This window comes from Schistocerca gregaria, chromosome X (genome assembly GCF_023897955.1).
Source record: "Schistocerca gregaria isolate iqSchGreg1 chromosome X, iqSchGreg1.2, whole genome shotgun sequence".
Lineage (NCBI taxonomy): Eukaryota > Metazoa > Arthropoda > Insecta > Orthoptera > Acrididae > Schistocerca > Schistocerca gregaria.
In genome coordinates, this window is record NC_064931.1 from 641,671,942 (window position 1) to 641,686,636 (window position 14,695).

Below are 14,695 nucleotides of genomic sequence, written 5' to 3' on the forward strand. Positions count from 1 at the left end.
TCAAGTTCTATGTCAAACTCAGCAAAAGTTATACCAATACCAGTCAACTGATTCTGCAGGCCTACAGGGAATTTGCTCTATAGTTCACAATATGTCTGATTACAATAATCACAGTACACTGTAATTTTACTATGCAGTTATATGACTTAACTCTCAACTTACACTAATCATCATTTAATGACATCTGAAACAATATCAACTGAAAACACTTTAGTAGAATTTTTATTCCAGCCCTATGAATGGCATAATCAACTGTTCATAATGTAAGCAGTTTTCACATTACCAGTCATCAGCATGACTTGAAACACTGTTTTTTAAGAATGTTTTGCCATTGGAGTTACCATGAGATTCATCTTATGAAATTTAGAATAGAAAAGCTTTGTTTACAAAATAATTTATTTAGATATATTTTTATTTTCTGCTTAGCGTGTTATCACATATAAACAATTTTGCAGAAATGTATCTCCACTGTAAATTATGTACAATATTAATTATAATGTTACTGTCAGTACCACGTACTGTAAGATTCAATATAAGGACCAATGTTAGGCCAAAGAGGATAGGAGTTGTAGTTCAAGGCAGCTGTTGTTAAAGTCAGTTTTGTTAAACCTGTTTTAGCTCAATCGAGAACATCCAGATTCACGCTGATTTGTGAAATTGCAATGAAGAGGCGGAAAGAGGAAAAGTGACCAATTTGTAGTCAGAAGACTATTTGGAAAGAAAAACTCCCAAAATCATGTACAAATACAGTGTAATTAAAAAAAAATCAACCGAGGGAATCTGTAGTGAACAAGAATGATGTACTAGTATGATCAATGACCATCAACATTGCTGATTTATTGAGGTAAGTATTTGTTTGTCAACGACTTGTTTCCTGCTCCTTTTTTAAGTTGCAACTTTCTCTGTACATTGGAGAGAACACTGAAATTTAGCACTGAAACTTTTAATTAATTTGCGTCATACCTGTGAGCAGAAAAACTTTCAAGCAGTGAACTTGATCTGGGATACCATACAGAACCTGTATTATGTATAGTCATTTTTTAAGGCTCCTGATCATACAAAATAATAAAACAATTTAACCAGAGAATCATGTTTTGGAGAGGATTGTAAACAACTGCTGCCTGACTGGTAAGAGAAATCTCTGAAGGAGTTCTGTAAACAATTTAAAAGTAATTCAAAATAACTTCATACAAAGCATAAACAATGCTGATTTTTGTGAAATGTTTGATTCTGACAAAAAAAACATGAAATTTTGACATATCAGTTACATTAAGGGAAAGGATAACTGAAGTACATAAAAGAAGAATTATAATTAAAGGAGACCACTCACTGAAGAGCAGAAATGTTAAGTTGTTGACAGGCAGACTAAAGAAAGAAAACTTGCTAACTTCTGGAGTAATCTTTTTTCAAGCTACAACACACACACACACACACACACACACACACACACATGGGTACACATGCTTATAGCCCTCCATTGTGCCAGCTGGACACACAATGCCACATTATTTTGGCAGGTGGACTAAATTGTTGTGGGGGTTGTGCCAGGTGATGTGTGTAGAGGGAGAAAGAGGTGGAAGGCAGGGAGAGGGGTTGTGGATGAGTCGCTAGTGGCTCCATGGGAGGCAGCCACTTTGCCTACTACAAATGGGACTGGTGGGAGGAGCACAGGCTAGGTAGGCATGTGATGCATAGAGCTAGTAGGGAGCAGCGTATGTAGACGGTGACTTCTGGACATGAATTTAAGAGGGGGTGACAGGACAAAGGAAGAGGGGACTGTTGAATGGAGGGTTTCAGGACATAGTTTACTGGGGGACTGATGCTATGATGATTATTGAAATGAAGGAATGTGTTGCAAAGATACCTTAAATCTTCATAGTTCGGAGAAGCTGGTGGTGGAGTGAAGGATCCAGACGTCCTGGGTTGTGAAGCCACCATCAAAATTGAGCATGTTATACCCAGCTACATGTTGTACCACCAGAAGGCCAACTTTATTCTTGGCAACATATAGTGGCCATTCATGCTGGTGGATAGCTGATTGGTAGTCATACCGACATAAAAAGCTGTACAGCATTCACAGCGCAGTTGATATATGACATGGCTCCTTTCACAGGTGGCCTGGCATCTAATGGGGCAGGATAAGCCTGTGATAGGTTGCTCCTTGGTCTTCCAAAGCAATATGATCCCTGTGGAAAAGGGTTGGCAGTGGGGATGGTATAGGGGTGGACTAGAACAACTTTAGGAGAGGTGGTAAGGATCTTGGATAGGACGTCCCTCATTTCATGGCATGATGAGAGGTAATCAAAGCCCGAAGAAGGATATAGTTCAGTTGTTCCAGTCCTGGGTGATGAGGGGAGGCGGGGGAGGGGGAGGGGGGGGGGCACTCCTTTGTAGTTGATTCTTGGGGACTGTGGGAGGCTTGGTGTTATGTGAGGATATGATATAGGAAATCTGTTTGTGGACTAGATTTGGGAGTAGTGCTCGTCTGTGAAGGCTCTCATGAGACCTTCAGCATACTGGGCAAGGGAGTTCTCACCATTGCTGAAACATCATCCGCAGGTGGCAGACTGTATAGGAGGGATTTTTTGGTGCTGAAGAGGAATAAGTTGTCATAATGTAGGTATTGTCAATGATCAGTAGGTTTAATTTGGACAAAGGTGTTGGCTGGAGCCATCAGAGAAGTGGAGGTCAACATCCAGGAAGGTGGCACATTGGGTTGATGACCAGGTGAAGCAGATAGGAGAGATGGTGTTGACATTATGAAGGAGGGATGGCAATATGGCAAAGTGTCACTGACAGGTGGCAAACTGGCTGCTTACTGTCAAACTGCTAGCCACTCACCCTCACACTCTCCCCCTGCCTCCTAACTTTCTCTCCCTGTACCCACCCCAACTGACACAGTCTCCACCGCAACTTAGGCAACTTGTTGAAATGCAGTATTGTGCATCCAGCTGGCACCATGTAGGGACATAGGAAAGCATATGCAAGCATGTGTATGCATGCATGGGAGAGTTTTTTCTTTGTGTATTTGTTCTGTAGTTCAAAACAGGATTCCCCCAAAAGCTAGCAAGTTTTCTTTCTTTATGTGCATAAAGTCGGTGACTCAGTACTTCTGCTTTTTGGTGTGTGGTCTCCTCTAATCCAAAAGAATTTATGCTCTATCATAAGTTTCCATATATATATATATATATATATATATATATATATATATATATATATATATATATATATATATATATATATATATATATATATGATTTGACAGTTGCTTTAAGGGCAACAGTGGCCATAGAATGCAACAACAGGGCTGTGTACAGTTACTGTGATGCAAAAATCATCATGCGATGAATTAATTAAGAAAGCCAAAAATGTACCAGATAAATTAATGTGTGACAGAGAAACAGCAGTTATGTACACAAATTTGTCTACAATAGAGAATTGAAAGACTTTTTCTTTACTTGGTATATGAACTGTGACTTTGTGTTGTGGTTTGAACATTGCCATTTATGAACTGAAGCTTTTAATCAATCTGCATCACAACTGCAAGTAGAACCAGTTCAATACCATCATGACGAACAATATCAACAATTGTGCAGAACCAGTTCAATACCATCATGACAAACAGTATCAACATGTGTGCTCCAAGCTACACTCCAATTAAAATTACTTTGTGACTGATGTTTCAGCGACTTGAGTGGCAGAGGTCTTCCAACAACCAAATGTATTTCTTTCTCAAGCGTCATGTGTCCAGTAGGTGTGTGCAGTGGCTGTGAATCTTGACTGGCTGCACACTGGTAATACGACCACCACTGCACACTGTCAGTCACAAACTGATTTTAATCACAGAAGTTTTGACAGATGAGCAAAATGCCAACTGAATGACAATTGCAAATAAACTTTTGGACTGTGTTCAAATTCAGCCTGATTTTTTTAGATAATATTATTACTGGGGACAAAACATGGATATCTGTCTACAGCCTGGGGACAAAGTACACCCCTACATCCCCCAGACAAAAGAAAACAAGAATGAACAAGCCAATAATGAAAATAATTATGGTTGTCTTTTTCAACAGTAATCGTATGATCCACAAGGAGTTTGTACTCACAAGACAGACTGTCAACATTGCCTACTACATGAATGTTCCAAAACAATGATAAAAAGGATCCTTTGCCTGTGAAAGGAGATTGCTGCTCATTGTGCTGTTCCATCATGACAACGCTCCCAAACACATCTCTCTGCACATCTGTGGCATGGCTCTGACAACTTTCTTTTTGCTTCTGAGGATTAAGACCACCATCACAGGACTATGTTTTGACGGCATTGGTAAAATCCAAATTGCCCTGACAATCTCACTGTCCAAGTTGCTGTGACAACCTCTCTGTCCAAGTTGCCATGATAATCTCTCTAAATGAGATTCTTGACAAGGCCTTCCAGGGCATGTACTATTCCTGGGAAAACTGCTGGAAAAAAATGTGTAGATACATGAGGGGAGTACTTCAAAGACTTCTAAGTATTTGTAACTATATCTTTTTTTGTTATGAGAAGACTAGTGTTGCTTAATGAACACGCCCCGTATTCCCTTCAGATACTGAGAAAGGGAAAAATGATTATATGTCCTAACCTCCTTTACTTTAGTCTCAGGATTCCTATTGAGAGTTATGATGAGGGCAGTAAAACTTTTTCACAGCCTTCTTTGAATACCAATTGTTTAAATTTACCCAAGAAGATTCCGCACGAACAATGTTGCCTTCCCTACTAAGATTAACATTCAAGTTCCTTGAGCATTTGTATTTCTCTTTCATATATGCTATGACCTCTAAATACTGGAGCAGTATTGTAGAATTTGGCAAATTAGCTTCTTGTGGCAATTTCTTCCAACAACTTTAAATCTCCTATTTGCATTTCCTACTACTGGTTTATGTGTCTGTCCCACTTCATATAATCTCTTTGTATTAACCCTAAGTTACGTGATGGGCTACAGCAGTTTAAACACTAACCGTGTAATCACATATTATCGTGTACTTTCTCTTTATTATGAACATTATTTTACAAGTATCTACATTCAAAGAGAGCTCCCATTAATTACCCTAAGTGGAAATTTTGTCCAAATCTTCCCGCATTTCCTTCAAAACTTTCAGTTTATGCAGCAGAAATGGGTGCAGGGTATAGAGGCAAGTAAGACTTGACAGGAACCTTGGAAATGGCAGTGGTGCCCAAAATACTATCACTCTTATGTGACTGCTCTGGTGGTGTGCGCAGCATTGACTTTCTCTATTAGTGTCCATAAGTGGCCAATTCAGGGGTAGTCATAAACAGTTCTGAAAAGCTTGTACAGGTATTGAAGGGTAGATTGTGTGAATAAATAACTGTTAAGGAAAAAAATGGTATGTTGTACCACTTCAGAGTTAATTAGCATTGAATTTAGCCTATCAGGTCTCTGCATGTGCATATTCAAGTAGGCCCCCAGAGATGGTGTCGTTAAATGTGTTCTTCATTTAGTTTTCTGAAATGGAAGAATAGAGTGAAAGAGAAATTGCACATGGGACAGTAGTAATGAGCAAACCTGAACCAAAGGCTTACCAGTCTTGCATGCTATCATCTATGCTATGTGAACAACTGATACTAATTGTTTAGAGGAGAAATTTCGGAACCATTCCTCATAAAAACAGGCTTAAGACAAGGTGACTGCCTATCACCATTACTGTTCAACTGTGCACTGGAATACATAATGAGAGAATGGTACAAGGACAATCCAAAGATGATAAGAATTGGAAGTGCAAAAGATGATATTAGCTTAAACTGCTTGGGATTCACTGATGATCTTGTTCTGCTAGCCAACACCGTTCAAGAAGCCAGGCAACAAGTGAAATCACTACAAGAAATAGCAGAGAAAGTAGGCCTTAGAATATTATTTGAAAAAACGGAGACTATGCTAACTGGTCCACCACTTGCAAACAAAATTACAATAGGAGAACAGAAAATCAAAATTGTTGATAAATTTAAATATTTGGGCGAAATAATAACATACAATCTAAATGAGAAGCCATCCTGGCAGAATAGAATTAAAAAAAAAAAAAAAAAAAAAAAACGGAACTACGCAAATTACAGTACCAAAACTACATACAACAAAAACAGCCTATATATAGATGCAAAATTAAAACACTATAAAACAATTACACAACCAGAAATAACGTATGCAGCTGAAACTATCTTCAAAACAACTAATACAGCAGAAATTGACAGAATACTAAAAATAGAAAGAAGAATAATTAGCACATGTATAAATAAACAGTATATAATAAATGGACATTGGAGAATAGCATCAAATGAAACAGTATATAAGAAAATAGAACCAGTCATGAGCACGATCAGGAAGAAATGCTTCTCATTCTTTGGACATCTGATGAGAACTCCAGAAAACAGAATTAGTAAAAAAAATAATACAAAAATTGTGGAATAGCAAGAGCGACATTAAATGGATCACAGAAATTAAGGAAGATATAAAAGAACTCCAAATTACAGTAAATGACCTAAAAAACAAGACAGAGAAAACCAGAATACTGCAAGACCCACAAACCAAACTACAAATGACAATCAATACAAGGAGTACAGGTAGAGTGGTCTCAGATGAAGAAAGAAAGAAAATATCTGAAAGGATGAAGAAATATTGGGCAGACAGAAGAGCAAAACACCTTTCATACAAGAATAGAATCTAATAATTATATTACCTAAATATAGTATTAAGTTATTGTTGAGCCAAATTGTATCCCTGTGTAACAACTTGTTTACAACTTTGTATTTTTGACTAGAGTGGTTCAATGAAGGCCATAAATTAAATAAAAATAAATAATAATAATAATAATAATAATAATAATAATAATAATAATAATTGTATGTGGCTTGAATTTGCACACACAACAGTGTGATTGGCTAACTTCAACACCAATTAACTCAGAAATAGTGCAACATACTGACTTTTTTCTTAACAATTACTTCTCAGCACAACCTATCGTGCAACGACTTACAAGCTTTACAGACTGTTTCTGGCCGTCCTGTATACGATTGAAACTAGTCATCGACTATTTATTCCATACAAGTGAGGCTAGCAAAATAAACTTTTCTAAAAATATACAGCTACCATATCTCTTGCAATGAAGTGTTGTCCATTATCACTGAAGAGTTCATCATGATAATCTGCAAAAAAGGCCACTAAAATCTGCAAAACCATTGCCTCTTGAAAGAACCTGTTGATATGTTACCTATAAAAGATTTACTGCACAGCTGATTTTAAGAGTTTTTTAGTATGATGAAATTAATGCAATGTCTTACATTAGCCATTTTGCTATGATGCAAAATTAGTTTGGTGTCTCAAACATTTATGCATAAAACTTACAAATATATGTGTGGTTTTCACAATGAATAATGGAGAGAAACAGGCAAGATTTTCTTTACATCAGTTTCTCTAACATAGCAACACAGCACAGTTTATTTTCTGTGGGTTTTATTTTTAACACGTACTATGTAACCAAATGAACAATGAACAATGCACTAATGTGACACAAATGTAACTTACCTAATTTTTTAAAATCATCCTTGCTTGTAGGAGTAGGAACTTTTTTCCGGATTTTTGTCATTTTTTCAGGTTCTGAAAGACCTATTGCCATACCTTGCACAGAATAAAAACATTTCATTAGTTTAGAATGTAATTAAGTATCATTTTAATTGATGTATAGTGTAACTCTCAAGAACATGGTTGTAAATAATATACAATGAACTTATAAATCATATGGGTGGAAAGCACTGGCATGTTTCATTCAAAAACAAAAAACTGATATAATGAATTGACTGTAGCTCCAATTTCTATTAACCATTAGTAATTATGTCTCATCATTGTTAGTGCAATGTCTATCAGGACCATCCCATTTAAATTATACAATGTTAGCAATGTTTCAGAGCGAAATATGTACATGCCCTGAAATAGTTTATTCATTCAGCCAGAATGCACCAACCACTGTCTTGAATTACTACATTTTACCCCCAAATCAACCCACCTCTCCTCTTCACATTGTTCCAATCATCATTTTACACCTGTCACTTATTTCCCATGTGCAACCATCACTAACATGTACAGCCCACAGCACAATTTTTTTTCACATTTTCATTTACCAGACCAGTAACTTGTTATCAGAGTTCCTTTTAATAACCACCAATGCCTTTTTCTTTCTGACATCCCAGCTAAAATTATCACCTGCTCCTCCTTCCTGCACTTAAGAAAAATATAAAATATTCTTTTTTGTGTGCCTGTCGATGACTCGCTGTTTCTACTGCTCAATAAGTTATTTTCATTCTGCCAGAACTTTCCATTCCATATTTTCTTTAGGACTAGCCACAAATTCAAAAATAGCATGGAATTACCTAACACAGACAACTGAACTTCATCAATTTCTGGCAACTCAACTCGGAATTCTAAGTTGCACAATGCACATGGAACTAGTCGCCTCAGTTTGAAGTATACACTCTGGAAATAGAGGAGTAAAACTATAAATGAGTAACCTAAAACCACAGAAGGAATTTTTTATTGTAAATATCCCATTTACAGAAGTATAAGTTTTGTACGAAACATATTACCTGAAGAAGTCTGTTTATATGCTGACTAAATGCACCAACGTGAGTTTGATGGCTTGATATTTTTGCTCGCCATACTTGTGTAAACATCTGTAGGTTTCGAACTACTTCAAGTTCATCAAGACCAGGAACAGTTTCAATGTTCACCGTGTGAAAACCTTCTGGTGGCCTTGGATCAATCAACAATGACAACTTATCCACATCCTCAGAGTCATCAATCTGAAAGTATGTATATAGTGTCATACAATTCACAGGACTGCATGGCAAACAAATCTCATCAAAAGTTACATACTTCAAATATCCAAGTATCTTTATTTCCTGTTGATAGCTCCAGTGCTGGACGTTCATCATCTGAATCTTCAGTATCAAATGTTGGAACCTTCCCATTGGAATATGTGTCAGGCTCCTGTACACAGTGATTACCATTATTACAGCAGAAAAACACATCCAAGTATCACAAACTCAGTCTCACAATATTAAAATGTGAGTACTATGACTACAATACGTATCTGTTTAGCACAGACTCTACATTAAGGGGAGTTAGAACAGAAAAATTTTTTTTTTCACATTTTCAGATTTTTATCTCATTATAAAATTTGCTATTTTCTGAATAAAATGATATATATATCACTTATACACTCACATGAGAAGTATTTTATTTTATTTTTTTAAAATATAATCTACACCTGTTGAAAATGTTAAAATTTTTACATGCATTACTTTAAGATCTAACAAAATTGATAATTTTTTATATAGAAGGCTGTGGATTGCTATGTTGTAAAGGTTAAATTACATGTTTGTATTGGTAGCAGTGGCCAAAAGATTATTGTATCGACTCATAGTATAAACATGCATTGTATGTCAAAGTGCTAACGTTTTTCTGATGAAAAGTGATGAATAGACTGGAAAATCTCTCAAAAAGTAAAGTATGATGCCAAAACAAAGTGTTTTTAAGAAACGTGTGTTTCATGGTAATCAATTTTCGAATAAAGGGAAACAATGTGTTTAACACGTGGCGTGTGAAATTACACACAATGAAATACAGGCAAACTCGTCAGTATCTAGAGAAACACCCATTAGTGCTTCAAAGATTAACATAAAATGTTGTGATACACAGTTTTCTCAAAACGAAAGTGGTGTAAATGGTAGGTTAGGTTATATTCTAATAGATTTACACATCCTAACAAGGGTGTTAGGTGAATGTGTGTGTTGCAAAATACACTCCTGGAAATTGAAATAAGAACACCGTGAATTCATTGTCCCAGGAACGAGAAACTTTATTGACACATTCCTGGGGTCAGATACATCACATGATCACACTGACAGAACCACAGGCACATAGACACAGGCAACAGAGCATGCACAATGTCGGCACTAGTACAGTGTATATCCACCTTTCGCAGCAATGCAGGCTGCTATTCTCCCATGGAGACGATCGTAGAGATGCTGGATGTAGTCCTGTGGAACGGCTTGCCATGCCATTTCCACCTGGCGCCTCAGTTGGACCAGCGTTCGTGCTGGATGTGCAGACCGCGTGAGACGACGCTTCATCCAGTCCCAAACATGCTCAATGGGGGACAGATCCGGAGATCTTGCTGGCCAGGGTAGTTGACTTACACCTTCTAGAGCACGTTGGGTGGCACGGGATACATGCGGACGTGCATTGTCCTGTTGGAACAGCAAGTTCCCTTGTCGGTCTAGGAATGGTAGAACGATGGGTTCGATGACGGTTTGGATGTACCGTGCACTATTCAGTGTCCCCTCGACGATCACCAGAGGTGTACGGCCAGTGTAGGAGATCGCTCCCCACACCATGATGCCGGGTGTTGGCCCTGTGTGCCTCGGTTGTATGTAGTCCTGATTGTGGCGCTCACCTGCATGGCGCCCAACACGCATACGACCATCATTGGCACCAAGGCAGAAGCGACTCTCATCGCTGAAGACGACACGTCTCCATTCGTCCCTCCATTCATGCCTGTCGCGACACCACTGGAGGCGGGCTGCACGATGTTGGGGCGTGAGCGGAAGACGGCCTAACGGTGTGCGGGACCGTAGCCCAGCTTCATGGAGACGGTTGCGAATGGTCCTCGCCGATACTCCAGGAGCAACAGTGTCCCTAATTTGCTGGGAGGTGGCGGTGCGGTCCCCTACGGCACTGCGTAGGATCCTACGGTCTTGGCGTGCATCTGTGCGTCGCTGCGGTCCGGTCCCAGGTCGACGGGCACATGCACCTTCCGCCGACCACTGGCGACTACATCGATGTACTGTGGAGACCTCACACCCCACGTGTTGAGCAATTCGGCGGTACGTCCACCCGGCCTCCCGCATGCCCACTATACGCCCTTGCTCAAAGTCCGTCAACTGCACATACGGTTCACGTCCACGCTGTCGCGGCATGCTACCAGTGTTAAAGACTGCGATGGAGCTCTGTATGCCACAGCAAACTGGCTGACACTGACGGCGGCGGTGCACAAATCCTGCGCAGCTAGCACCATTTGACGGCCAACACCGCGGTTCCTGGTGTGTCCGCTGTGCCGTGCGTGTGATCATTGCTTGTACAGCCCTCTCGCAGTGTCCGGAGCAAGTATGGTGTGTCTGACACACCGGTGTCAATGTGTTCTTTTTTCCATTTCCAGGAGTGTATATGGAGGGCCAGTTAGTTTACATGAAGACAGTGAGGTATCAAATGGACTTGCCAGGAAACTTGTCATTAATTGTGCCGGTTGTATGTATACTGATTCATTTTGAAATTCTGATAAGTGTAAAGATAATTATTTTGAAGTATAAGTTAGGTGGTTTTATGGATTGAGAGCTTTTGGCAAAGGACACACTGTAGCAGAAGGACTGTGTGCCATGATGAATATGACACGCCCACCTTGTAGAATCAATAAGTATGTAGGATTTATCAGAGCTGCTGTGGAATCTGTTGCATGTGAGGCAATGAAGGGCGCTGCAAACATAGCTGTTGAAATAAATGTTGGTATGACTGACACACCAGTAGCTTTTGGTGACACTTGGCAGAAGCACAGCTATAGTTCTAAGAATTCTGTTGCTACAGTGACCAGTGTGGACACTGGAAAGGTAATAGATTTCCAGATTTTAACCAAACATTGTTGTAAGTGTAAATCAAGGAATGAAGAAAGGCATATCTGTGACAGACATTATGAAGGAACAAGTGGTGGTATGGATGCTCAAATGGCTCCAAGCGCTATGGGACTTAACATCTGAAGTCATCAGACCCCTAGACTTAGAATTACTTAAACCTAACTAACCTAAGCACATCACACACGTCCATGCCCGAGGCAGGATTCGAAACTGAGGCCATAGCAGCAGTGCAGTTCCAGATTGAAGCACCTAGAACTACTCGGCCACAGTGGCCAGCGGAATGTAGGCCTCTGCAGCTATTGAAATTTGTAGTCGATCTGTGAACGAAAGGAGAGTGTGTAACACTAAGTTCTTAGGTGATGGAGACTCAAAAACATATAACAGTGTAGTAGCCGCTCAGCCTTACGGTGAGAAGATTATCACAAAACTGGAATGTGTTGGTCATGTCCAGAAGTGGATGGGCACCAGGTTGAGGATGTTCAAACAAAGTTTGAGAGACAAGAAACTTTCTGATGGTAAAACCGTAAGAGGCAGGCTGACAGACAAAATGATAGATGAACTACAGTAGTATTAGGGGATGGCCATTAGAAATAATACTGAGGATTTGTTGAAACTGAAGCAGGCTCAATGGGCTACCTTCTCCCACAGACTGTCAACTGATGAAAAACCAGTACACCACCTTTGTCTTCCTGGACCTGATTCATGGTGCAATTACCACTATGCCCAGTACTCAAACAGTTTATACAGCCATAATCATTGCATCCCAGCAACAGTCATGGGTATCATGAAACCTATTTACAGAGAGCTGGCAAATCCTGAATTACTGAAAAAGTGACTGCTTGGTCAGACTCAAAATCCCAATGAATCATTCAATAATCTTATACGGACTCGCTTACCAAAAAATGTTTTTGTGGAATGAAGACACTAAAGTGGTGTGGGGGGTCAGTGATGCTGTTATTGCTTTTAATGATGGCAACATTGGTAGGGCGAAAGTGCTACAGCATACTGGAATTAATCCTGGAGCAAACTGCATCAGAGAACTTGAACAGATGGACAAGGTTTTCATTAATAGAGCAGAGTATGCAGCACAGTTGGCCACTAATGAGTCCAGAAAGAAGAAAAAACTTGGAAAAAGATCAAGAGGATGATATACAGTATGGTGCAGGGTGCTTCTGAGTGACTAAAAATAAAAAATTAAGCATATACTAAGTGAGTTACAGTCTTTCAAAACTTTAGAAGCCGTTCCTGAAAATTTACATTTTCTGTTGCATTTTTCCCTAAATCTCAGAAACAACTTTGAGTACAGTATTCAGATTTTCAGGGAGTAATAACATACATTCCCTGAGTCTACTGAACTAAAAAAGAACATAATGTTATGTATAATTAAAATTATTTAGGATAATTTACAAAACAAGTGCACAAAATTTTAACCGTGTAATTAAAAAATTGTATTTCCAAAAACAGTGGCTGAAACGTAATTATTGTACTTCAGTACACTCAGAACATACAGTTTAATGTTCTGTAAAAGTTTCATGTCAATGGCTACAGTGATTCCTGAAATACTGGGAAGCCAAATCACTAAAATTAACATTGTCGGGATAGGGCATTTCAACTCCCCTTATGCAAGCTTCATAAATGCCTGCAATTATCTGATAAACAATTAGTCTATGACTGCATTCATACTACAATGACAATCATGGTATTTGAATCTGAACAACTCTAGGGCAGTCAGAGATTACATACTCTTTAAAGCAAGTGTTAGAGATATTTTCATTTGGAAGTAATTCTAAAAGTTTTAGAAAATATCTGCAACTGCTATTGTTAGTCGAATCACTTCTGCAAATACTTTTCTGTCTTAACAATAAAAACATTCCATCCATTAAGTTCACACAAGAAATAATTCTAGAACTGAAGATCTCGGAGGCAATAAAGCACAATCAAGTAATAACAATATCATGAAAAGGATAGGTGCTACTCACCATATAGCAGAGATCAGCCAGAGACTGTGGTCATGTGTGTGTGTGGGTTGCATTTGCGCTTTTGTGTGTGTGTGTGTGTGTGTGTGTGTGTGTGTGTGTGTGTGTGTGTGTGTGTCTAATTCTGAATCTTGAGGTGTCACTTTTAAATTTGAACAGCTACAGAATTAGATGTCTGAACTGAGATAATTATGCATGGAATTAATGTAAATAGTTTACAAGCATATTATGAAAAAAAACTTACTGGTTTGACAGTCTTTTTTTGTTGTGCCTGTCTGGGACTAAGCATCTCCGTTATGCGGTGAGTAGCAACTATCCTATTCATAATGCTGTCATTATTCCATCCAAGATCAAGTAACTCCATTTTCTCCTCCAGTATTAAGATGTATATAATTTCCAATTTCGTAATCTTACTGTAGTCACTACATCTTATCAAAACACACATTTCTTTCCAGTCACTTCCAGCAATAAGATCATTTGCCTGTCTGTGCCACAAAGCTAGAAGCTATATAACATAGTATTACAGAGGCAAATAGTGACACTCTATTTGTCAGGTAAATAATGTGGAATTGCATTATATGTGAATTTTCACTGCTCTATAATGTATTTACTCATTTACACAAAATCTTCACTGAGATTATTGTGACCAAAAATTTCTGATCCATTCCATCACTGATGATAATCTTACAGTGTGTTTCAAAAATGGCCGGTATATTTGAAACGGCAATACAAACTAAACGAGCAGCGATAGAAATACACCGTTTGTTGCAATATGCTTGGGACAACAATACATTTTCAGGCAGACAAACTTTCAAAATTACAGTAGTTACAATTGTCAACAACAGATGGCGCTGCGGTCTGGGAAACTCTATAGTACGATATTTTCCACATATCCACCATGCGTAGCAATAATATGGCGTAGTCTCTGAATGAAATTACCCGAAACCTTTGACAACGCGTCTGGCGGAATGGCTTCACATGCAGATGA

At 38.7% G+C, this 14,695-nt stretch overlaps 1 protein-coding gene across 3 annotated transcripts in view; it reads right to left on the reverse strand.

Moving 5' to 3' along the window:
- Window positions 1-14,695, reverse strand: part of LOC126297602 (C2 domain-containing protein 5) — a 217,252-nt gene that overhangs the window by 24,461 nt on the left and 178,096 nt on the right. For all 3 annotated transcript variants that reach the window (XM_049988584.1, XM_049988585.1, XM_049988586.1), the window contains 4 exons: window positions 8,919-9,032; window positions 8,630-8,845; window positions 8,417-8,519; window positions 7,575-7,667 (listed from right to left, as the gene is read on the reverse strand). In XM_049988584.1, the coding sequence (XP_049844541.1) occupies window positions 7,575-7,667; window positions 8,417-8,519; window positions 8,630-8,845; window positions 8,919-9,032 (526 nt within the window). The remainder of the gene's footprint in view (window positions 1-7,574; window positions 7,668-8,416; window positions 8,520-8,629; window positions 8,846-8,918; window positions 9,033-14,695) is intronic.